The 26,536-nt window shown below is 35.7% G+C and overlaps 2 protein-coding genes across 4 annotated transcripts in view; one reads left to right on the plus strand and one right to left on the minus strand.

Annotated features, from left to right (window-relative positions):
* LOC145668562 (cytochrome P450 6k1-like) overlaps window positions 1-17,603 on the minus strand; it is a 31,827-nt gene extending 14,224 nt beyond the window's left edge. The window contains exons 1-2 of one of the 2 annotated variants that reach the window (XM_081736552.1): window positions 17,382-17,603; window positions 1,247-2,205 (exon numbers count right to left, since the gene is read on the minus strand). In XM_081736552.1, coding sequence (XP_081592678.1) covers window positions 1,247-2,180 — 934 coding nt within the window. In that variant the 5' untranslated portion in view covers window positions 2,181-2,205; window positions 17,382-17,603. The remainder of the gene's footprint in view (window positions 1-1,246; window positions 2,206-17,381) is intronic. The other variant, XM_081736551.1, reaches the window with a different exon arrangement.
* A 1,574-nt stretch (window positions 17,604-19,177) lies between these two features.
* Window positions 19,178-26,536, plus strand: part of LOC145668564 (cytochrome P450 6k1-like) — a 29,488-nt gene continuing 22,129 nt past the window's right edge. For both annotated transcript variants that reach the window (XM_081736555.1, XM_081736556.1), the window contains exon 1: window positions 19,178-19,364. The gene's annotated coding sequence lies outside the window, so the exon portion shown is untranslated. The remainder of the gene's footprint in view (window positions 19,365-26,536) is intronic.

A 26,536-nucleotide genomic window follows, 5' to 3' on the forward strand; every position in this document is an offset into this window, starting at 1 on the left:
TTTCCGCTCAACATGCCAAAGATTTGGAAACTCGGATAGATTCCCGCTATTTTGAGACCGGATTATCCTAAGTTCACTGAGTAAGTTGGTAAGTAAGCAGTTGGCTTATAGATAAATATCAAAGTCTATCCTCCAATCTCAATAGTGCAACTGAATCGTAAAAATGAAAGAGATTCGAATATTCATTATCACATTATCACATTACATCATCTTTCATTTTGTGCTTAAGTGAAATCAAGACATCCAGTTCAGTAAACACGAGATCTTCGTCTTACAGCGATAAACTACTATAAATGTCCAACCATGGAAATCGAATACATAAACTGGAGGCGATAGGCCTACAATTTTTGATTTCAGCAGAGAGATAAGATGAATGTGAAACCTGAAGTGACAATTTTACCACTTCTGGTTTCAACAAAAGGAGAAGGATGGACAGGAATTTTATTCTTGGAATCCTGAATCCATATTTTAAAAACCCATTTTCCTCTGTTGATTATTCTGTCTTTACCCTACGGGAACCCAATAGTAAAACCCTAAAGTGTGTATCTAACACTTCTGCACACATGAGTAATTACTGTAGTTTTTGGACTTAACGTTCAACAAACGTATAACTGAAAACCCATGTTTTATAATACTCTCCGTATAAGTGTTCCATCTAGGAATATAGTGCTTTCCGTATGAAACAATATAGACGGTCAGGTTCTCGCATGCAAATGGACGTATATAACACATAGCTGAGGAAAGTAACATAAGTATATGCATGTGATATACGGAAAATTGTTAGATGTTAGACATCCCGCATGATGTAACATCTAAGGGCAGTGAATATGTAGCATACGGATAACGTATATTCCATACTGATTTATGTAATTAACAAGAAGATACCGTATATTTGTACAATATACCGATGTCCGGAGAATGGGTTTTTGTCAATGTGATCTTAATAGAAACCTAAAGGGGAATATGATGCCCATTGTTGAGACGTTGAATTTATTGACCGCTGAACTTTATTAACCGTAGAATCCAAAATCCATTAAGTCATGAATTTTTTATGTACGAGTTAAACTTTCAAGAATACAGTACTCTGTATATAATGTCTAATATTAGACAAAATGGTATTACCAAAAATTATCAGTTCCTAACGAGATTATCTCTGATATATGTGTACATGGTTCAAACAACAGTTTTAGCCATAACTTAAAACACGAAATGCGGTTTCCTTTAAATAAAAAAGTAAATAGATTACCTTGAATAGTATCTGTTTCCTTGGCATGCCCATTCCTTCCTTCTTCATTGTCATCATCATCATCGATTTTACCTTTCTTTTTCAACTGAAGAAGCAAATCTAAGAAGTCATTTCTAACAATACCATTAGTTTCTCGATAATCCATCGCTTCCTTCACAACGTTACTGAAGAACTTTGTAACTTCAGGACTAGTAAAAGTAACTTTCAAATATTTAGAAATTTCTGCGTTTGCGGCTATCAGGAACATTTTCAAGCCTTGTAGAGCAGTTGGAGGATCCATTATTTTTCTACCCATTCTGCGAAATTCTGCATCCGGGTCCTTTAGTGAATTTACCTGAATACCGAAAGCACATGAAGCAATAACATCTGTAGTGTATTTAGCAATTACGTCCTTCATTTCCAAAATTTCTCCCTTGCTTGCAGGCTGTTGCAGGTAATTATTAAGTTCATCTGCACATTCGCATACAAGATGGAACATATTCTTCATTTTACCAGAAGTGAATGTTGGAGTCAATTTAATACGCATGTGTCTCCAACGTTGATCTCTAAGACTGAATAAATTTTTGGCCTGAAGTGGATCGTTCTTTTCTTCAACAATAATATTATGGTTCTCAAAGTGGTGAAAATCTTTCACGAGAATAGTTTTGATCAGTTCTGGATCTCGTACTAGTAAAACTGGACGTTGAAAGAAAAACACACCACCATATTTATGTCCTTCGAGTTGCTTGTAAAGTGTCTTGGCATTATCACCAAAGAAGGCCTTCCTTAATGTAGCGTCTTTGAAATTGCCAAATATTATTGAAGGTTTCACATAAGGGACTCCTTTGGTTTTCCAATATTGTTGTTTCCTGACAGCGTACAAATAAAATATACTAATGATGCCCACAATAACAGTTGCAGCATATGCAAATAAGTAAACGAAGATGGGAGTCATGGTTGATCACACGGCGACGTATTTCCTACAAGAAAAGAAATTAAGAAATATAAATATATGTTATTACTAAAGTGCGGCTTCTTGCATATTTGAATGTTCTTCTGATATGTTATCGATATGCTTACATAGTTAATGTTTGTTTTAGATGCCAAGAGTTCTATACGCGAAGTTTCAGAGCACATATAATTGTATATTTTTTTTAAAAAATGAATAGTGCATATTGAAGACATTATTGCATATACTGTAAGTGCTTATTTGAGAGAGATGATTATTATATGATTATTTGACTGGAAAATTTCATACTTAATATGTAATTTTCAGTCTTCTGGCAATGATTGGAAAACTAGAAAGAAGTGAAAAACTTCTTTTCGGTTTAAACATCAGTGAGGAATTTCCAAGGATGGGCAAATAAAGCGATTGTCCTCTCCTGGATTTATCTCCTTCGAGATAAATAAATCACTGCAATTGCAGTAATATTTAAATATCATCCATTGGACCATCATAGTTCTTTGGAAAGTTGTTTAGTAGTGTCGAAGAATAAGGATGCCGAAGGAGAAAATCTGGACGATTTGCAGTCTTAGGCAATGGGATAAAAGATATTCAAGCTTGTCTACAGATAAAAAGATTATGCTTTGCAAAACATATATCAAAAAGGTAAGCATTATTTTTAGTGTACTTGATGTATTTTCAAAGAAAAAGAAAATAAACACAATTTCTTCTTGTAGTTTTTAAGTAATTAAACGTAAAATTCGGTAGGTTCTTGTAAAAAAAAAAAAAGTTACAAATCTCCTGTAGATCACAAAGAGGAGGAGAAGGATTTTCTTAAAAACATTAATCGACTATTAGGATTGGGAACATGAAACATATTACTGCACATTTTTTAGGTTGTGTGATACTATAATATCAGCCTGTCGTTACGTTGGCTATTCGGGTAGTTTAGTGTTAGCGAGAAGGGATTCCCAGTAATGGATTATGTGCATTTGGGGCTCTATGCAGAATGTGAGAAAGGATGTGCAAGTTACACAAAGACAAAACACAAATTGTTTGTGAAATATAGTTGCATGCGCAGTACGTTTTAAACTAATTGTTCGTTCCATACTTAAGATACATATATACACACATCAGTAAAGGGGTGGAAATCTCTTAAAGAGAAAAGCTTACAAAAAATCAGAATTATTGTGAAATATAGTTGCATGCGCAGTACGTTTTAAACTAATTGTTCGTTCCATACTTAAGATACATATATATACGCATCAGTAAAGGGGTGGAAATCTCTTAAAGAGAAAAACTTACAAAAAATCAGAGGTAACTTCAGAGGTAGGCGTGGAATCAAAATAAATATGGATAGATGTTAATACTAAGAGATATAGAAGCTTTAGAAAATGTTAACAATTATGGTGAAGTATTCGGCATTAACGCTCTTTGCATCAACAAGGGCGAATAGATAGGGTTGACCTTACAGTTTTACATGGTATCCGAACCACAAAGGTGTCGTCTATGGAAAGTTTCAGCTTCTACGGAAACCGAATGTGTAACCAAGGAACTTCTGCACTAAGGATAAGTATACCACCGAACCGACTCCAGATCTTTAAGAAGTAGTAGGGAGATTGAGACTCCATACAGTCTTTTTCTACAGAGTCAAAAAATATTCGTTCTAGATATCACCATCATCATCACACGTATTCTGCCCTTATTGGCAGGTCACTTGCCGCAGCTGAGAAGCTTCCATGTTCCACGGTCCTCTGCTAACCTCTTCGTCTTCACGTATGATCTTTCTATTTTTATATCATTCATTAATTGTAGTCTCCTTCGCCCTCTCCCTCTCTTTCTCGCCACCATACCTCTAGGAGTCGCTCATGATACAATTTCTGCTTAGGCAATGTCCCAACTAGTTTCTCTTCCTCTACTTAATACTATCTAAAAGTGTTCTATTCTCCCCCACCATTTCTAACACTCTCTCATTCGTTTTCCGCTCGACCCAACTAATTCTTTCCATTCTTCTCCATACCCACATTTCGAATGCTTCCAGTCGGTTTTCATTACTTTTACGTAATGTCCACTTTTCGGCCCATACAGTACAGCACTCCACACGAAGCATTTTACGAGTCTCTTTCTCAACTCTTTATTCAAGGTCCCACATAATAGATTTTTCTTCCTCCTAAAGGCTTCTTTCGCCATTCCTATCCTTGCTTTTATTTCACGTTCGCACTTCATGTCATTACTAAGAAAACTCCGCAGATATCGAAAACTATCCACTTGTTCTATTTTCTCCCCTCCCACTTTTATTTTTCATACAGACCCCTTCGTTCCAATCACCATGACTTTTGTCTTTCTAACACTTATTTTCATCCATATTCTTCGAAGCATTTTCTCATTTTTTCTAACATCTTATTGATTTTCTTTTCAGATTCTGCAACAAGCGCCATATCGTCTGTAAATGTTATGCATGTAATCATTCGACCTCCTACGGAAATACCGTCATCATCATATTGGCTCTTTTTCACTAACTCTTCTAGATAGACATTAAATAGTGTTGGCGAGAGGCAGCATCCTTGTCGAACTCCCCTTCAAATTGTACTCTCTTCCGTCAGTTCTTCCCCTATCCTAACACTTACTTGTTGGTTCATATATAAGTTTCTTATGAGTCTTCTATCTTTCCATTCCATTAGAACTCCAACAACAATTCCGAATTCAAGCGGTCAAAAGCCTTTTCTAAATCAATAAATACAACATACAGCTCTTTTTTCTATTTATATAAATCTTTCGCCGATCGCCCTTAATAATCCAATTTCATCTCTTGTGCCTTTGCCTCTTCTGAACTCGAACTGCTCTTCCTCAACGTCTTCATTTGTTTTTCCATATAACCTTCTGTTCAGTATTCGGAGCAGAATTTTAGCTGCATGAGATATGCGACTAATATTTCTATAATCCTCACATCTCTCTGGGTTCGATTTCTTAGCCATCGGTATCATGATCATCTTAGATATGATACCAACGTATTGTTCGGTGTAGAACTGTTTAGAAAATAACCATATATACTTTTATTTTTAATGCAAATGTATTTAGGTGTGAATGCAGAAAATAAATACTTGTGGAATTAACTAAATTGTTATGGTTTCAAATACGCTGTGGGAAAAAAAGTTTCAAGTTAGGCAACAAATTAAGACAGATACATATACTGTACATGTAAAAATTTAAAACTGATACATTTAGGCAACAAACAATAGAGAAATCATTTAGTACAGTGTTTCTCAAAGTTTGTGTATCAATGGGTCGCGGGCCGTTTTTTGGTGGGTCACGAGGAGTTTTTCCTTTTAATTATGAAAATTTTATTTCGATGCAGAAACATATAGTGTAAAGTAAGTACCATTCAGAAAATGAAAATTGGAAGCGTTTCTTAATGAGGTGAAGAGTAAGTGGTTACTCAGAGCCTTGCCCTGTTGTACAGTCAGTAGAGATGCTGGGTTAGGAGGAAAGAGAATGGATAAGTCAAAATCTCTCATGGAGTAGAGCACTGCGTGTTAGCTCTGTGTTACTTTTCTATATATAAAAAAACTAGAAATATGAATCACAGAATTTAATTGATTTGAAATAAATCACAATTACGTAGAACGACAATGTGTATTTGAATAAAAGTAGGTGGGTCATAGAATACATTTTATATTTAATATGGGTCGCGGTAACAACAAGTTTGAGAACCACTGATTTAGTAGATATATCATTGAGGAATAACACGAATAACCATTTCTCATGTTTGTGTGACTCCAAGGACAGTCATCAACTCATTACTTCAAGAGTTTCTTACATTATATTTTCAAAACCAAAATCCCGATTAATCAACACTAAGGAAGAATTATACTGACGAACTAAGTTTTCATTGTATGTAGTGCACATCACACGTAACATCAGATGTTTTTGGTCCTTTAATCTTACTTTCACATTGATTGGTCGTTGACTTCTCACATTACTATTAACACGTGTTAATAACTATATTAATTTGTTGTGGTTGATTGTTTTACTGATTTGATTGCATACTAAGTTTTCGTTTTACGTATTTCTCACGAAGATTAATACTCTTTACATTGTATACTTCTCCGAAATATACTTGCGCGCCTGAAGTTCTCTAAGTCCCTTAAAATAGAAAGTTTGGCAACAGCCCTTCGAAGAAGGAAGAGTCGAAGTAATGAAGGATTCCCAACACACTTCGATGTTTCCCGTACAAAATATTCGCCTTTTATTTTGTTACTTAATGCAATTTTACTTTCGGAACAAAATAGTACCTTAGCACATGCAGAAAACTTCGTTGTAGTTAAACAAAACACACACGCATTTCGATCAAAAACAAAAACAAAATAATCATGAAAGACAAGGAGAGTTGCTAAGGAGTTTCTTTGCTATCAGTACAACTGCAAGCTAGTTTTACAGTTGTTAGAATAGTGTGCCTTCTTTGTGTTACGATTTAAAATTTTTGAACATGGTTCGAATTCCACTGAGAGATTTTATTTATCTATTTTTTAATTTTTCGCTGTCCTTGGCTTACAGTTTCTGATTTTATGATTCATTTCCTTCTTCTTCAGGAGAACACACGGTTTAGAAAGTCGACAACATTGATCACCGTTTGTATCTAACAAATTCCCGAACACCAAGTAAACGATTAAACTGAGCACTTTTCTTTTTCCTTTTTAAGTGTACATAGATGCTACTAAATTATATTGAAGGGTGAATTTTTCCCAGTGTATGGATTGACGGGGGATACTAGGGATTCTCCCCTTGACAAAAATTATGCCTCCTTGAAGAAGAAAATTTTCATTCCTGGCTAGAATAACTTTTCCCCCGCTAGAAATTTTCGATTGTTCATGATGATAGAAACAGGTATTAACTTTTATTTTGTAAACAAAGGAACTACAATTAGCCCTTTAACGCATGCCGTGCCATATATGGCACATTCTCTTTTTTCACTTTAGCTTTTTTTGTGACTTAGCAAAGGCAACAAATGACTGTTTTGTCTGCTGTGTGAGATATTGATGTGTATGAATAAAAGATTTTGGTATCATCTGGCATGTTGTTTGTGAATTGTAACTGTGCCATATATGGCACTTACTTATTTCTCGTCGGAATTAAGTGAAAAATCTAAAATTCAAGTTTTAATTCATTTTTCAAGTTCCCATATGAGGATTTCCAATACTGATTTTTCTTTTCTTTGCTAAAAGAAAAAAAAATCATGCAGAAAGGGGTTAGGAATATATATATATATATTTGTTAAGGAGATTGGTTTACCAAAATTTCGCTATATGTGTACTCTGTTCTGTGTGTCCGTCCATCCGTGAGACGAAACAATCTCATGGATTACTTGGTGGATCACTACCAAATTTAGTCAGAATGTCGAGGGTAGATACTGTAGCTAGGAATCGAGTTCCCTTGCGGAGGCAATATTCAAACCGGAAGTGATATAAATAAACCATTATCAATTTTTATGTTGATCAAGATCCAGCAAAAATGGTAATAAATATCGAGAAGTGCTTTTCTGTAGTCGATTAAGCGTCCCAACAGTACATTTCATCTATATCATTTACTCTCTACTAAAACTGAAAGCGGTAGAAATGTACAATTTTCGGTTTCAATATTGATCTACACATATAAAAACTAGCCAGAGGTAGCGAGAATCCTTTTCTTAAAATCGATTTAATGTTCTAAGAAAAGGCAGTATCCTGTATCTTAAACCTCTATTGAAACAAAACGTTTCGGATTTAAATCTCTTTCTAGTTTAACGTTGATCGCCATAGAATGAAAAACATTAATAGATAGCGAGAAATAGTTTCCTGTAGCAGAAAATCGAGGACTTCCGGTTTTAACTTTGATCACTATAGAGTAAAAACAGCAGTAGATACCAAGACGTGGCTTTCTGTACTCAGTTCAGTGTTCCAAGATTATATTCATCTTCACATTAATCCCTCTGTTACCACCGGAACTGGTAGAAATCTACTACCATTTTCGGTTTCAATACTGAGAAAATAACACGCTATACAAACCACTCATTGATGTTGTATACGCGTGCTACTTTATATAGATCGAAGAAGTAATTGCATGATGTTCAACATGTAGGCCTACCGTTAAAAAATTTAACTTCTGCATTTCTATTGGCATGTTAGATCATTTATTTGAAAAAGCTGTTATACAGAATCATGTACTCCTTATAAAATGCTGTTAATTGTTTGTGAAGTCTGGTTAAATTGCATGATTGTTTGTCAAACTCAGTAGCACCACACATTATAAAACAAATAGCTGTGACATGTGTACACCACGCTAAGGAATGCTTTCTGATGCCATATATACATAATGTGTGATGGTTGGATACATATATGGATGAATTTATTCCACCTGGGAAAAATATTCAATTAGCATACTGATTCTTCGTCAATTTTAAATACCCTAAAGTTATACCAAATAGTTGAACTTATAGCGAATGCTTCATCTTTATCTCAATCTTTTTCACGTTTCAGTCCCACAGTCATTGCTGCTGCCTTAGTTCGTGAACTTTGTGTCGCTATTCCTTGGTGCTACTTGACAAGTTTGAATAGGCTCAGGGGCAGTGACGTATTTAGGATTTTGTTTCGGGGGCGCTATGGACAACACGTGAATAAGAACTTATATTTTTCCTTTTGGGTATCGACAAATTTTAATGTAGTCTTGCATATAATAAATTTATTTTGGGGGGCTTGAGCCCGATAGCCACCCCCCTAAATACGCTACAAGGGTTTAGCAGTGTTTACTAGCCTAATGAAGAATGCCAACATACATACATATAACGCTTATAACAAACATACACATGGGCGCCAGTAGTGGATAACGTGTAAATAAAATACATGCGCATGGCGTTAAAAGTGCTAATACACTATACGATGACCAGAGGAGAGAAAAATAGGGGGAAAAACTTTGATAAGAACCGCAAATAAGAAGCGTCAAAGAAAAATAATCAGTATACATAAGAAACCATCTTCATTTTTCTCTCCTCCCGCCTAAAAAGTAACGAATGAATGAAGAGAGTAAACCCCTTTGGGATAGTTGTTGAGAGATCAGACAAAAATGGGTTCAGTGGAGTGTGCCAATAATGGTGGTGTGAGTAGTTTTCGAATGAACAACAAACATAAACCTAATGTAATTTACAATTATAAATGCTTCTCTTACCTGATATTTACTCTTATCCAAAGGAGTTTGCATTCGACTGGTTTGCTTACAAATATTTAATGATTTTATTTTCCTATGAAATGTACAGTCTTGTTCAAAAATCTTGACCACCTTCTCTGCTTTAGATCCAAATAAAGATGGAAATTGACCAAAGAGAGTCAACATTTGTTTGATTTAATTCCAACTGAGGGACAGTTAATCTCAGAGTGGATAGGGAGACGTGGGATCCAAACCACATGAGCTTCAATCGGAGATCGAAGCCAGGTTTCTCCAGCTAAATGTGTGTACGCTAACCCCCTAAAGACACATTCCTTACGTATCAATTAAATAAAAAATTGTCCTTCACCTCAAGTAGAATATTATTATTATTAAATATAAGTTCTTCGAGGGCGCCTTAGCCGTTAGCATGGGATAATTAAAATATCAGGATACTATTACATGTGTGTATATAATACATTTTAATCTTATATACCAATGTAACAAACGAAATATACTTAAAGTGAGATCCGAACTACGTGATACATCGGAGTTTGAATCTAACCCATTTAGGGATTCAACTTCAGATAGCGCTTAGTAACAATATGTTAGCTGTTAGACTAGGATTAAGCTAGCCATAAAGTTGCAAGAAGCTTGAGTTATAAACCGTTAATTAAACTCGGAAAAGTATAAAGGCAATAATAAGACATTTCCTCTATTTTAAATATAAGTACCGTATGATAGCATTGTATAAATATTGTCTACCTCCAATATTTGTTAAGATATTGTTTGCGTGATTCTCTGTGCTGAACGCAACAGTCAGTAAATAATGTAATGGATAATAATAAATGCAAAATCGTAAAATTTGCATTACTATTCAATTAAATAAGTCTGGTATGTGGTATTGAATAACACTGATTTAACAGGAAGGAAATAAACTAGTAAGGGAGACTGTTGTTCCTTGAACATAGTGTACCTTGAAACATTCCCTTTTTATCTCAAGTGCTTCAACTTAGGAACCCTGCGTTCAGCCCCGTGGAAGATCGTTGTTAGCAAAGTCGCCAGTTTGAACAACAGTGTGTCTGAGTGAAGTGGGTTCGTGTCATACGTGAAGGTGTAGTTAGATACTCCCAAACATTATTTTTGTGTTCCAAGAGAAAGATGGAAGAGTTTATGTGTTCATGACAACTTAATTTGGATTAATTCACAATCGAAGCTCTGTTGTTCGGTAATCATAAGCACATCTTGCTTTTAATTGCAATTTATGGTAGGGTAGGGGGATGGTTATATTTAGTGCAGTAGCACACCTTGTGTATCTTGGAATATACATTAGGCCTGTAAGTTGCATCAATGATTTCCGTTTTGTTGATTTACAGTAACCCTACACCATGCCTAGGAGCACAGATAGATACAAAAGAAATAAAATCGACTCTACAGTGATAAAGGAGTCCTTGGATGCAGTTCACACAGTAGATCAGAACAAGAAAATGTCATATAGACAAGCTACGAAAATGTATAATATAAGCTTGGCTACATCGTCAAGAGAAGCAAAGAAATATAAAACCAGCGGGGCAAAAAACTATCAATATATGGTGAACTACGCAGTGAACAACAATCCAGTGAGTCTGAAGAACCTGCTTTGGTGAACTATATACGAAATATATCCAGAATGCAATACAGTTTAACGAAGCAAAACGTAAGAAAGTTAACATATCAAACATATCAATGTGACATTGTTTTAAAAAAAATCCAAATCAAACAACTACCAACCCTTCATTTATTAGTAATTCATGTTGTTAGTTACCGTTTTCTTTGTCAGAGTAGGCCTATATTTTGCTCATTATCTGTAGTAATTTTTGTGTTTTATGTTTCTTTCTTTCGTTTCTTTTCGTTTGAACATTAATATCTACTTTGTAGATTGATCTTATAATACACAATTGCAGAAACTAGGCTTGTTTTATTTTAAAATACCCCTAGAATTTACTATGTTCCAAGATACAAGAGCACGTTGTACCTTGGAACATCTTGAGTAATTACGAAAATAACTGTTCTTATAAATGTTCCACGTACTTAATGCAACGTAGGTATTAAGGATGCAGCACCTACCTTTCAATTCCAAACAACCCATTTCTCTCCAACATATTTAATTACCACTTTTACGGTATTTTCGGAAAAGTGCTCCTAGGTACAACGGCTTTTCCTATTGAAATTCAGCGTTTTCCAATCATTCTGAAGTCACAGATGGATTGTAGCAACTATTAAATCTCCGTTGGACTCGATGAAATCAAAAATGATTTTGTAAAAATATGCATTACATATAAAAATTAAGTGATAATTACTACGAGATGTGTTATTAATGACAATGCAATACTGTTGTAAACGAAGATATTCGAAAAAGTACGATCCTACAATTGGGCCTAATGTTATGAATTCAACATTAATTTATCACATGGGTGATGCCATTTTCAGGACACCAACTTTTGTATATTTGAAGCAAAACTAAATAATTTCAGACGTAGATCTGTGATAGATATGTTCCTGTGTTTGTTTTTCATATGTACCAGATGAGAAAATATCTCACACAGATATATTGTGGCAAATGCAGCAGATATCTTAGGGGTCTTTTTAGCAAATACAACAGAGTCCTTTTAGGGAATTTTAGGATAAATAATCTTCGATTGATACCAAAATTCTAGTAACGATAACGAAGCATTTTGAACGTCAAATCACAAGACAGGTCGATAAATTGTTCTTCTTCGACAAAAGGAAGTTCATATTCCGAACCTAGAAAAGGATTCTATTCTAATCATTCCATAAGAACAAAACGAAAAATCCAGGTTTACTTGAGATGTCGATGATCAATCATAGTTTCAAGAACATTACTAGAAAAAAAAAAATCACTGAACTTAATGAAGTCGCTAGGTATGTTAAAGGAATCACATTTTCCTTTCTCCAAACGGATAAGTTAAACATTTGGTAAACAATTGATTGTTGCATGTACTTTGTCTTACACAGAAAATACACTGACAGATATACCTTGAAGAGTCAAATTAAAAATGTTCAAGATGATAAAGTTGTCAGTCAAATAAGAATAGACGAGAGGCATGTGAAATCGTTAAAATTGGGTGTTACTCAATTTTAGAATTAATGAGGAACAACCATGTTAGAACCTTACCCCGAGGCAGATAGTGAATTTCTGTGTATAATAATAAGAGTTTCTGATCACTTTCTTCATCATTACAAAGAATAGAGAATAATAGGCAATAATAAAAAAGGATCACCACGCGTACGGACGTAATATGGAGTTAACCTGTTAATGGTGCACCCTTTGGAAATTTGGGAGGGGCACCTTGACCCACCCCTTTAATTTTGGAAATCGTCGAATTTAAAAATCCGGTATAGTAGTATAGGACCCTAATAAACAACACTATACATTTGGATAGTCCGTTTCGTTTCCTTTCATGGTTAAAAAATTGCCAAGAAATCAAATTTTATAAGTTATTGATCCAATTTATTACCTTTGATACGGTTTTATTACTTTATTTGATGATATGGGCATATACAGGGGTTCATTCTCGTTTATAAGACATGGGGGGTTCATTTTCTTCTATAAGATATGACTTTAATGAGTCTTTTATAAGACTCATCCAATTCCGATAAAATTTGGTTACATCGGGGTTAAAACGTTAACCTCTTAACCCCGTATGTAATTAATTTTGTTACGTTAATACGCGTGACGATCAAACGATAAATGTTAGTGATCAAACGCGAACAAACGACGATGAAACGATCTGACACAATTACGATCAAATTCGGTTGCATAGGGGCTAACAGTTTAACCTGTTAGCCCCCTTTACATTATTACTTGTAATACGTCAATACGCGTGGCGATCAAACGATAATTGTTGGCGATCAAACGCGATCAAACGACGATCAAACGATCTGACCTGATTCCGATCAAATTTGGTTGCATGGGGGCTAACAGGTTAACCTGTTAGCCTCCCCTATATAATTTCTTGTATTGCATCAGTACGCATGGCGATCAAACGATAATTGTTAGCGATCAAACGTGATCAAACGACGATGGAACGATCTGATCCGATTCCGATTAAATTTGAATACATGAGAGGCTAACAGGTTAACCAGTTAGCCACCTTAAATAATTATTTGTATTTCGTCAATACGCGTGGCGATCAAACGATAATTGTTGGTGATCAAACGCGATCAAACTACAATGGAACAATCTGACCCAAATCCGATAAAATTTGGTTACATGGGGGGCTAACACGTTAACCTGTTAACCGCCTCCATAATTACTTGTATTACGTTAATACGCATGGCGATCAAACAATTATTGTTGGCGATCAAACGCGATCAAAGGACGATGAAACGATCTGACCCAATTCCGATAAAATTTGGTTACATGGGGGGCTAACAGGTCACCGGTCCATATTTACAGGCATTTAAAAGACTAAAAGTTCTATATACAGAGTATGACTTAAGAAACAAATGTCCTGTTGCCAGGAAATACCAAATCAAGAAACTAAAATTTTGAAAAAAAAAAGTGAGGTGAGTATAAATAGTTGGGTAGATAAATTATATATAAATAATGAAGTAACATGATATATAAAAACAACGACAATTATATGGGCGTAAGCTTGTTACATGATAATAATATTTCGAACGGTACCTAAGGCATATACTTCGATCTTTCCCCACAGGTTAGGCCTTGGTTTTACATGCAAACTCATATAATCGTTAAAGATGTAAAGGTATTTGGGAGCATCATTTTAAGAAGTCATAAAAGCATTACAATACACTGAAACAGGTAAAACCAAATACGACTGCTTCTTGAATAAGAAACCGTGATGACCAGTAAGCCCGTTCTGGCATTCGACATTTAATTTCTTCGTGGATATGGCTTTGCTCTGTTAATATTGATCCTAGATATTTGAAATTATCTACTTTGTTGAAACTATTATTTGATATTTCAACGCTTCCATAATTTGTAGTATTAGGATCCCAACGAATTTCCATGTATGATTTTATCGGTATTTACTCCTAAAATCATGTCCCTGCAGGCGTTTAATAAAATTGTTCTCGAATTATCCCCTTTTAGGTTGACATTATCAGCATAAACCATAATTTCGTAAGTGCATTCAGCTTTAGGCCCTGGGTGTTACCATTTTTCCTCAGTGTATTCGAGAACAAAATACGATAATAACGGGGACAATGTATCTCCTCGTTTCAGGCTGTTGTCGACGTGAAGGCTTGTGACCAAATATTTCACTACTTGGGCCTTATCTCGGGTTTCATTTAAAAACTCTTTATTAATCTATTTTTTTTATGTGTACCACAAAAGAAGAAATGCTTCGATAATTATTATAATCAGTTTTGTTGTCTTCCTTGTGAATTGAAACCAGGCTTGTAGCCAGTCTAAAAATGTAGGGAGGGCTGAAGCTAGGGGGGTCCTATCCAACCATATTATAGTTTATCATCGTATTATAGTTCATTTGCAAGCCTACCGTGAAAACTTTAGGAGAGACAGCGAAAATTTAGGGGGGCCCCGGCCCCCTAGGCCCCCATGGATACGGGCCTGATCGAAACTATGATTGAATCTTCCCACTTTTGTAGCAAATTCCTTCTTGTTCCATATTAATTGAATGAGTTTGTCCATCTCTTTTCACAATTTTACACTTCCATCTAAAACTAACTCAGCGGGGATTTTGTTTTTAGCCGAAGATTTGCGATTCTTTAATTTCTTTATAGCAATTTATATTTCCGATCGGTTAACCACTTGAATATACAATTCTTCTGTATGAATTGCACTTACACCACAAACATTGTTTTTTGGCTACGCGCGTAGCGAATTCTCAAAGAAATCTTTCCACCTATTTAAAATACTCTCCGTGTTCGAGAGATCTGTACCGCCGACTTTCTTTAATAAATAAGTACGAGGTTGATAACCTTTCTTAAAATCGCCAATGCCTTTATAGCTACATGTTTCCAATACCTTTCTTTCTCATGCTATCTTAAAGTTCAGTAACTTTAGGTTTCAAAAAATCACGTTTCTTTGTTCTATAAGTGTTGGACGCTTCCCGCCTGATGTCAATGAAATTTTGTGCAGTACTATCGCTCAGATTTTGTAGCCAACGCAGTTTTGCCTGTTTTCTCTTCTCTAATAGTATAATGTATTCCTGGTCAAACTACCATTTATTCCTATATATTTCCGCGTGCTCCAGTTTTTACGGATCTTTGAAATCTTTGAGTTTTACGTCCCACGGTTATGCCAGTTAGACTAAAGGAGACGGTGATTATGAGAAATGAATGAAATTGTGGAATGAAGAAAGTGGGAGGAAACGGGAGAACCCCGAGAAAACCCACGATCACGGTGTTTGTCCACCACAAAGTCCACACGGCGCGAGCTGGGATCGAACCAGGGACCCCAAGCACCGGAGGTGAACGCTCTACCACTGAGCCACCGCGTCTCCGACCAGTTTTTACGGAGTTTTATACCATCTTTAATTTTAACTCATTTAACAACTTTAGAACATAACACATACCATTTCAAGGTGAAAAATCAGTAAGGAATAAAACTACTTTAGTCTTTGGAGTTTCGGAAATGCCTATTATATTTTTGGATCGAAAAATCCATTATATTTCAGCCTACGGTGTGAGCGGTCTCGGGTTCGATTCCCGGTGGGGCCACTCGGTCGAAAGAGTGTAAAACTATTTTCCAGGACATCCACCCTGAATGAGGTTTTTCTGGGTTTTCCTCATTCACACCAGGCAAATGCCCGGGTGATACCTAACTTATAGGTCCCAGGGCGCTTCCTTCCTTCCCCAATCCTTTCTTCTTTCCCTTTCCCCGGATAGTGTATTCGTCGCGGGACGCCGTCCGTCAACCGTGACGGGATAAAATCGCCATCGATACCGAAAGCCCAGAAATCTAAATCCTATCCATTATATTTCTGGAAAAAAATTTCTTGTAGGCCTTATGTCTGGAGAAATACATATAGGATAGCCAAACCCAAACTATCATTTAACTCTGTATGATGTGCTTACTCCCTAAAAAATTACGAAAACTTGATTTAGGTGTCATTCAAAAATTTTGTACCCCCTGATCCAATTTTGGATCAAAAGATCCATTATATTTTAGTCAAAAATTTTCTTGTAGGCCTTAGCCTATATCTGGAGAACTACATATAGTGTAGCCAAACCCAAACTATCACTTCACTCAGTATGATGTTCTTATTTCGTAAAAGATACGAAAACTCAATTTAGGGGCCGTTCAAAAATGTTGTGGTCCTTGATCCAAAAACTAATTATTGACCAAGATCGCAATCTTTTGATGCATTTTTGAATCATTCCTAAAATTCTTAGCCAAGATCTCAATTTTTTGATACATTTTGTTTATCATTCCTGAAATTCTTATTGTTTATATTTTAAAAATAAATGTTTAGTAAGAACTGCAACATGATTTGGATTAATTTAATAAATTGGAACAAAAAAAGTTTAGTGCAGTGGTCTGTAACTTTCATTTCTTTTTAAATAGCTTCCTCACATTTACCTTGGTTAAAGGTTAAAGGTCAGGTTAAAGGAAGAATAGTTTAACATTTGGTGCGAAAGAAATTGTGGTAAAAAAAAAAAAAAAAAAAAGAGGTTGGTAAACAAAATTAATAGTTCCGTTACACTACTACTATAAAAGAGGCTGAACTAACAATATACATGCCTACCTACTTCAATAAAGAGAAACCATTATAGGAAGCTTCTCAAACATCCAATGGGACTGTTTAGTCTATGTTCATATCACACAGTATGAATAATGGATTTAAAAAGTTTGTAAAATATTCTACATTATCCTACATAAGTTCCATAAGGAAACAGAACCCGGATTTATTGTAAGACGGCCCAATGGCTATCCACTAACCATATATTTAAATATCGCACTATTCACACTGAAAATGAAGTTAACACAGATACGTCACTAAGTTTTCGATACTTACATGTACTATTTGCATATTTTTATAAAGTACTTACCGCCGGAAATAGTATAAAAACGTACTTCCCCCCACCACTGATAGCACATAAATAGTAGTTACTACGCAGAAGCGATAGGGAAATTGTAAACAGTGACACACTTTTCTCTCTACAAGCAGGCTGTTATCGGTCAAACGCTGTGAGACAAGCACTGTATTAGCACTGAGCAGCTTGTGCAATTAATAACGTCTTGCTCCAATCTTGCTTAGAAAGGAAGACCTTGGAAACGTTGTAGCACAATACAATATTTGGTGAAGTACGACTGATTTGAAAAGCTATGGAAAAGCTTGTATTACAGTAACTTTACCAAGAAAAACTACTTTACTACTACTACTTGTATTCCCACATTGCTTTGTGCAATAATTAATTTGTTTCAAGATCAGCTGTCTTAAATTACACACCACTTCTGTATATTGTGCTGACAAGGACATCAACCAGTTCTCATGTGTAGAGAAATCCCCCTAGTGAGGAATAACGCCATTTCAGCAAGTTTACCCAGTGATTTTCTATTCTGTTTATACTTAACAGGGATGTTTCAATGTCTCAAAAGTCAATTGAGATACTTCATACTAAAGATGTTTTATTTTAGATATTGCTAAGAGACTTGATTATAGGACAGAAATGATACAGAAAAATCTTTCTCGTCACATTACCCAGCATCTTGTTCATAAGTTGAATATAGCAATGGAGATAAAATACGAGCAGAATTTAAACTGGACTTGTGTTAGTCAGTTATAAGGACGTTAAGAGGTAGAAAATTTTTGTCAGAAGATGGCAAAATTGGCGTGCAGACAGATTTTCCTAGGTTTTCGTCATCCATCATGCAAATATTGGGATAGTACCTAACCAATAGTCCCAGGTCGCTTCCTTCATTCCCCATTGCTCTCCACTTCCCCGGGCATTGTGACCTCCGAGAGACGTCATCCCTCATACGTCACAGGCTCACATGGTCTTAGATGCCGAAAGCTCAGAAATAAAAATGAAATCTTTAATAATTTTTACGTCCTACGGTTATGCCGGCTAGGCTAAAGGAGACGGTGATGGCGAACGAAATAGTGTAATGAATAGAGTGGGAGGAAACGGGAAACCCCCAAGGAAACCTACGTACATGGTGTTTGTCCACCACAAGGCTAACATAGCACGAACTGGGATCGACCCAAGGACCCCATGCACCAGAGGTGAACGCTCTACCACCGTGGCCCCGCCCAAAAGCCCAGAAATCTAATTCCTGACCTCACCTTGAACACATAGCTACAGCAAACTCAAGAGAACCTCTTTCATGGACAAATTAGTACTGATTCATACAAAGATCTACATTGATCGAAGCATTATATTGATTATTAGGAACTCCAAAACATTCTATTAATTATTACGACAGATATTGTTACGTTTCATTCGGGTATTCTACCAGGGGCGGATCCAGGACGGACTTGGGGGGGTTGGTTATAATACTGCTACTTAGAGCTACTTTTAAGTGTTCCAAACCCTGGGATGGGTTTTGTTTATATATTTAAAATAAGAAAGTTCCCTCTTCTGGGGGGAGGGGCAATCGCCCCGATCGCCCCCTGGATCCACCTCTCTATTCTACACAATAATAAGAGAGGCGAATTCACGATTTACCAAACATGTAAGAACCGGTAGTGTCTATCAACCTCATTCCTTAGTAGCAACTAAGGTTTTTCTGAAGTAGATCTTCAAGGAAAGTGAGTGTAGTGTTGTAAGTGTTGCAAGATTTTTGTCAGATATTTCATTCACGTTGTTGCTTCAACCGCCTCAAGGATATGGGAACGTTCGCCTGTAAATAAAAGCACGACCGGAACGACTCCCTACAATTTGTATTCTTTAGCTTGTGACTGCGCAAGAAAGTGTTTACTTCTAAGCGGAAGTCCCGTGACATTTATCAGATGATTCAATTAATTTGTTTTATTTGATTAATTACATCCAGTGTGGTCCTGATAATTAGTATATCCTTATCATTACCAAGTAAGTCAAAACTATATTATTTCTATTTATTATTACTTTCAAGTAGATTTTAGCTTTATTCATTTATTTATTTCTAAACAGCACTGCGTTCTTCCACTTTCTTTCTCACTCTTTGTAATGTAAACAAAACCGAGCTGGCCAAGGCCGGTGGATGCCACTGGCAATAGTGGAGTAGCAAGTTTCACGATGGCTCAGTGATACAGTGTTCATCTGGTACGTGAGGTCTCTAGCTCGGTGGGTAAAAACGATATTCGTGGGTTTTCTCGACACTCACCCGGTTTTCTCCCACTTTCTAATTCTGTAATTTTATTCATTACTATGGCGGATGGCGGTGAGTGTAGTCTGAGTGGTCTAAGGTGCTAAGCTGTCGATCGTGAGTTGAAACCCATTAGGGGTTCGATAGCATGGTCGGATCTTTAGTTGTCCACAATGTTCCTATGTTCATGTCCCTGTCGATTCTACTAGTCTTGGAAATAAAATCAGGAAGACTTTACAAAAATAAATAAATAAATAAAAATTAAAATAAAAAATAAAAAAAACATAAAGAAAAGAAGAAAAAAAAAGGAAGTGATCTCGGGGGTCCAGCTTCGGATCCCGAAGGGCAATCTATTGTGGGTTCGAGTCTCACTTATAAGCAAGGACGCTCGCAGAATTTCGTTTTTCCAAAGTGGGAAAAGGCCGACATTCAAGCACAGTCGAGAATATACTCTACACATATCTTAATGCACACATGTAGTAATACGTAATTAAAAGAATAATTATTATTAACCATAATAAAAAATGTTAGTTAAAACATATTAAATACTATTGATTGTGAGTATGCAAATCTAATATGTTTTGACATATATGTCCGTAATCTGAAGGGTTTTTTTTTTTTTTTTAACTCCATGTGTGGGCAATTGCTCAACCCTGCGGGTGGAAACGCTCAAGAACATGAGTGTATATAACTATTCTCCAACTTTCTGCATCTGTGTCTCGATAATAGGTGTATAATTGGGCGAGGAACTGAATAAGAGTAATTATAAGACTATAGACATCAATATCCATTTTCATCCAACCAAAAATTTCCTACTTCTCCTTCTCTCCGTGTTGTTTACTAGAAAAGGAACAATAAACTGTTACATCAAAGAGCATGCAGTTTTAGAAATGATCGTTATAAAAGATTCATGATATACCGTTGTTAGCTCTATTAAGTGAGTTTTGAACCAGTATCGAAGTTGATTTTCGAGGCACTGGGGTTTGAAACTATGCCCTAGCACATGAAATGAAAACACTTTCGTTACAAGGAAGCTCATCTTCGAGTTGTTTTAGTTCACTGTGTATATTATAGTTAATTACTGCTTACAGTAAGTTAGTTTTAGACTTAAAGAATTGAAAGCTGAATTCAAAGTCGAGAATATTTTCATTCAATCGATTATAGGAATTCATCGAAACTGTTTTTCTAAGGGAAAGACTATGTGATTCCACTGTTTTCTCAACAAATTTCAAAATTACTGCAAAACAATAGGCAATATTATCATAAAACTTACCCATAGTTCAAATCGCTCTAGCAGCTAGAACGAGCTCTATTGTTTTTTTTTTTTTTTGTTTTTTTTAATTGCGACTATTTTTGAGACGTTTTTAACAATTTCTTTACTGCATAGTTTGAAAAAATGAAATCTTTAAGTTTTACGTCCCACGGTTATGCCGGTTAGGCTAAAGGAGACGGTGATGATGAGAGATGAGTGAAATGGTGGAATGAAGAAAGTGGGAGGAAACGGGAGAGCCCCGAGAAAACCCACGAGCACGGTGTTTGTCCACCACAAAGTTCACTTGGCGGAGGCTGGGATCGAACCCGAGACCCCAAGCACCAGAGGTGAACGCTCTACCACTGAGCCACCGCGCCTCCTGCATAGTTTGACCTCCTACTATATAGTAAAACTACTTTATTTTATGGATCTTTCTACTTAATAAATTACTTTGAAGTCCAAATTAAGTTGATGTCCTTTATTCGGAAATAACTTTGAAACTTGTGAGAAGAACGCATGCAAACTTTCACGAAATGTTCATAAGCGTTTATATGTACGTCTATGACTAAGTATTTTGGTTGAGGCCAGGTTCTAGTCCACTTATGAAAACGAACCTGAATAGGGAAACTAGCTATTGTAGTACAGCAGAAGCAGAGAGAACAATCTTTCCTCTGTCGTTCGAAAACAGTTTGTGTAAACCGGAAATTAACAGGTGCATTAAATGAATAGCTTGTGAAATAGGTTGAGAGATAGGTACGTTACCGATATAAAATCTGCATTTATGACTTCATTATATAGAAGTGATTTATTCCTCAGATAGAAAGCAATATTATATATTAAATGGTGCGTTCTTTACATAGGCTATCCCAAATAAATAATATAGGTAGCATAATAATGCATTCAGAAATACACTACACGAATATTATTGGGTTTTTACATATAAAATTGGTTTATTATTGGGTTGCCACATTGAATTTGGCATTATTCGCAACATGTTCCACACAAAAGCACTCTATTACAAAACTGACCCAAACTTGCTTCTCCATTCGTACAAACATTGTTAGCTTCACATGATCGTCCTTTATTTTTTATTCTTCGACTAGCTGAAATACCTGGTCTTCGCAGGGGAGGATAAGGTTAATACAATGTATCATATTTAAAAGTAAAAAATGAAATAAATAAATAAATAAATAAATAAATAAAGATCAAGCCTCTGTCAATACCAGTGAAATGAAATGAAATTTTGAGTTTTACGTCCCAGAGTTATGCCGGTTGGACTAAAGGAGACGGTGAAATGAGAAATGAGTGAAACGGTGGAATGAAAAAAGTGGGAGGAAACGGGAGAACCCCGAGGAAACCCAGGCACACGGTGTTTGTCCACCACAAAGTTTACTTGGCGCGTAGATTAAATAAATAATGATTCCCCAAAATTATGGAATTGACACATCGACCATTTTGAACATGTTAATTTTCACATACCTCCGCATGACGATGGGAGCACTCCCAAAAGCTATGGATTTGACACTAATATTTGCCGGAAGTTCTCTCATACTTACATGTTTAACGGGCGCACTTATAGCGTGGGAGACCTGGGTTCGATTCCCTGGAGTAGCACATGTAATTCGGATCCCGGGCTAAAGAGTAAATTCGTGTCTTATATAGCCTCTTTGCTGAAAGGGAAGCCAAACTCGAATCCACCACCACTAATGACAGTTGTTCCGAGTATTTATTTATTTTTATTTTTTTGTTTTATGCATACATATCCACACACTCAAAATTCGACTTTTTTTTTAGCCGAAAATCGAAAAAAGGGGTTTAGTAGACGATTAGATCTGCTGAAGATCCTGTCTGTGTAGAAAATTTGGTGACTCCAGATGACTAATTTGTATCAGAAAAGCTAATGATAGATACACTAACACACTATTTTATTATTAACCCTACAACCACACCGTGCTTTTATTAGGACATGTATCACACCGTGGGGTCATATACGACCCTAGTCTGGAGAGTCGTTTTATTAGGCTAGCTACTGTTATATTATGTTAGATTAGATAATATTAGGTTAGGTTAACTTAGGGTAGATAGTATGTGGTTTGTTAGATTATATATGTTTATGTAGGTTATGTATATATGTGTATATATGTTAGATTATATCTATATGTATGAGATTAGGTAAAGTAAGGCTAAATGAGGTGAGGTTAGGTTAGGTTCATTAGGTTATATAATCTTTTACATTTCACGTATCACATTTTATATATGTTGAAATAATTCGTTTCTTTACCGATTATCCAATTTGTCTAAAATACACGAGTTCTACATTATAACAACATTAAATTTTTTCATTGGGTTTCAATTGTTTGATATTTCATTGTTTTACATGGAGATAAATGAAGTAGTTTCTATTGTTTACCATTGTTTACATTTTGCAATGCTCGCAAATGTTGTGTCGGTGTTCAGCACACACACTTCTCTTACACAAGTAACACACTGCTACTCCTTTTCTGTCTTTCTTCCGGCTACAGAAATCAGAATAACTTTAATCCCATATTTATCGGGCTTGCTGGGAATGTACATTTTGAAAGGGCATCTACCCCTGAACCCCAATAATTGTTCATCTATCGTGACATATTCTGAAGGAATATAATATTCAGAGCAGTGACGCACTAAGATATCCCACACTTCACGGATGGCAGCGTATTTGTCTATAGATTTCCTTTGGTCCCTTGTAGCTTTATCGTCAAAGCGCAAGCAGTTTATGAGAAATTCAAATCTATTTCTTGACATAGTGCTCCTAAATGCAGGTGGACCAAACGCTTCAGACCACATATCACTTACTGTCAGGTGAATTTTTTTTAGAACACTGGCTAGATAAAGCAAACCAAATAAGGCACACAATTCAATTTTGTCAGTGGGGGATAGATAACTCTGATCTGATTTGAAGACACACTTTTGTCTTTCTATTTCTTCATTGGTAAAAATCACAATTGTGTTCAAAATGTCATCTGAAAAAAACAGTAGTCAAATGTCCTTTGCATCGGTTCTTTGTTTCGCTTTCTTCCTGGACCCTGGGAGATGAATAACAATGTTTCTTTTAACGTTCTAGTGGATTTTTGATGGAAGGGTTTAGTGTACCACTTTCTGCCATTCTTCCCATAAATGACTTTACGTTGTAATAAGTCGACAATATCATCGTTATCAACATCAGCTTCAAATTCATCCACCGATTGATCATCCTGCCCCTCATTATCCTCATTTTCACTTAACAGTTCATCAGCATCGGACAGATCATCATCTGATTCTTCTAAAATGCGTACAACATCTTCCTGGTTAGTAAACTTCCTTGCTGCCGCCATTCGTAAAAAAAAAAAAAAAAAAAAAAAAAAAATCGCCAACTTGCAAATGATTTGTTATATGGCTATTCAAAACAAACTATGTTTCATTTATCACACCGTGGGGTCATATATGACCCGAGCACTCAAAATAACACAGAACTTTCCGCACCAACACAACAATGCAACGTCCAGTGTCAACGGCATGCTCCGAACTGAAGCTAGACGAATTGTTGTGTTTCCCCCTCACAACGGCGCTGTCGCAGAACGCATTTTATATGCACTGGGGTCGCCGGTGACCCCACGGTGTGATTGTAGGGTTAATAAAGATGCACCTTAATAAAAGTCTATTCCTTTCTACTGAAAAATTTAATAATAATTGCCATTTCTTTACAAATCTAAAACGTTGTATTCTATCTTACCAATTAGTTGGTTAGTTGATTTGCAATTTAGCGTCCCGTTCAGCACCGAGGCTGTATGGGACATGGGCCTACAGGCTAACGTAGGGTCTCAATAACACGAGCTTCGATCGGGAATAGAACCCAGATCTCCTGTGCCGAAGACCCATACGTTACCCATATAATCACGAAGTAACTTTTATACAAGTGTTATCGTATATCTTATGAGTTATGTTTTGGAACTATAATCACAGTATTTTTTCTGTGTATATTTGTATACAACGCGCTCCATTTTTAAGGTCTATTTTAAGGGTACATATTTATAACTTATATACAAGAAAATACGATGTATTCTTAGTTTTAACGTCCCATAATATCATGTATGCTAAAGAGAACCGATGATTAATGAAAATGATTAAATGAAGAACTGATAAAATAAAAGAAGAAAACCCATGAATAAGATATAGTATTATTAACCATAATCTTACTTGAAATTGTATTGATTGATCGATTGATTTGTATTCATATCCTCTGTCAACAGCGAAGGTATATAGTGCGAGCCATAGTAATGCGTTCGATGCCCTTCTACCGGGAATCGAACCCAGGAGGTCACCAAACGGACACACGTTGGTGGACGTTGAACACTTTTACTAAACTCTTACATTCTTATCTAATGTCGGATCTCTTATCACCATCTTGCGGTATTTTAGTGCATAATCCAAATATGTTTGCAACTTAAATTTACGTATTTGTTTATTTATATATATATTTCTGTGCACTATCAGCAACTATGGCCTTAAACCTGTTACGTATGAGTGAGCATACTATCTGAGGAAGTGAAAAAGGAAGGAATCGCCGTGGGACATGTACATAGGTACCATCCTGCCATTTGCTTGGTGTAAACTAGAAAAATCCATTAAAAATCTTCCTCAAGATATCTGTCACCTGTTTTTCTACCGACAGGAATTGAACCCAAGACTGTTTTTATTAAAGCCGAGAGTTTTAGGGGCCACTGGAACTTTGATCAAGTGAATTGTTTTTTGCAACGTAATCCACTTCATTGTTACACTAAATTGAAGGCTGAGAATCTTGCGATGAAATTATTTTTACACTAAATGATACTTTATAGTTCATTTCGTCCACTACATAAAATAAAACTACAGTCTCTCTTTTCTCTCTCTCCTGCACAACACATGCAGTCATATATAAGTATGATAGTGCTAATACTATCACTCACACTGTGATATCACTTACGCTGGCTGCAAACTTCACATAACATGAATGGAACAATATACGTATTTAATGGAAAGCAGCACATAAAATGAGCAATGCTCGTAAAATCTTTAATTGAGATTACGCTACAGCTATAGCAGATACATTTATCGTCAATCATGAATTTATGAATGAAAAGACTATCTACAACTAACAAAAGGAAGAATGCAAATTACTAATACTGTTATAAATAGATCAAAACTCTTCTAAATGAATTATGCATACAAGTGTAAGGCTTTGTGTATATATACCTTTTAAATGAATAATGCATATAAGTGTATACATACACGGAAGATGCAGCAATTACTTGTGTACTGTACTGTATTCTATAAGCAAGAAGTCAAGCAAGAAACTGCACTTTTGCTGTACATTTTCATTAAGTTGCCTTTCACCTTGTTAGTTTGTAGTTACAAATACGATTAACTTACCGTGATGTAATGTGTCCAATATACACTTGTGAAGTTAAACTACTATGCTTTGAAATATCAATAGCAGAATCCAAGAAGATGTTGAGTGATAACCTATTTATACGGGAAAACTAACAAAAATTGATTGATACGTCATGTGATATCAGTAATGATAATCTAATTCTGTAGAGATTTGATTTGGTAATTTGCGTTCAATGACCTATTATTATTACTACTTTATCAGTATTAGAAAAGAGA

The sequence above is a fragment of the Thermobia domestica genome, chromosome 13 (assembly GCF_964235325.1).
Source record: "Thermobia domestica chromosome 13, izTheDome1.hap1.1, whole genome shotgun sequence".
Taxonomy (NCBI): domain Eukaryota; kingdom Metazoa; phylum Arthropoda; class Insecta; order Zygentoma; family Lepismatidae; genus Thermobia; species Thermobia domestica.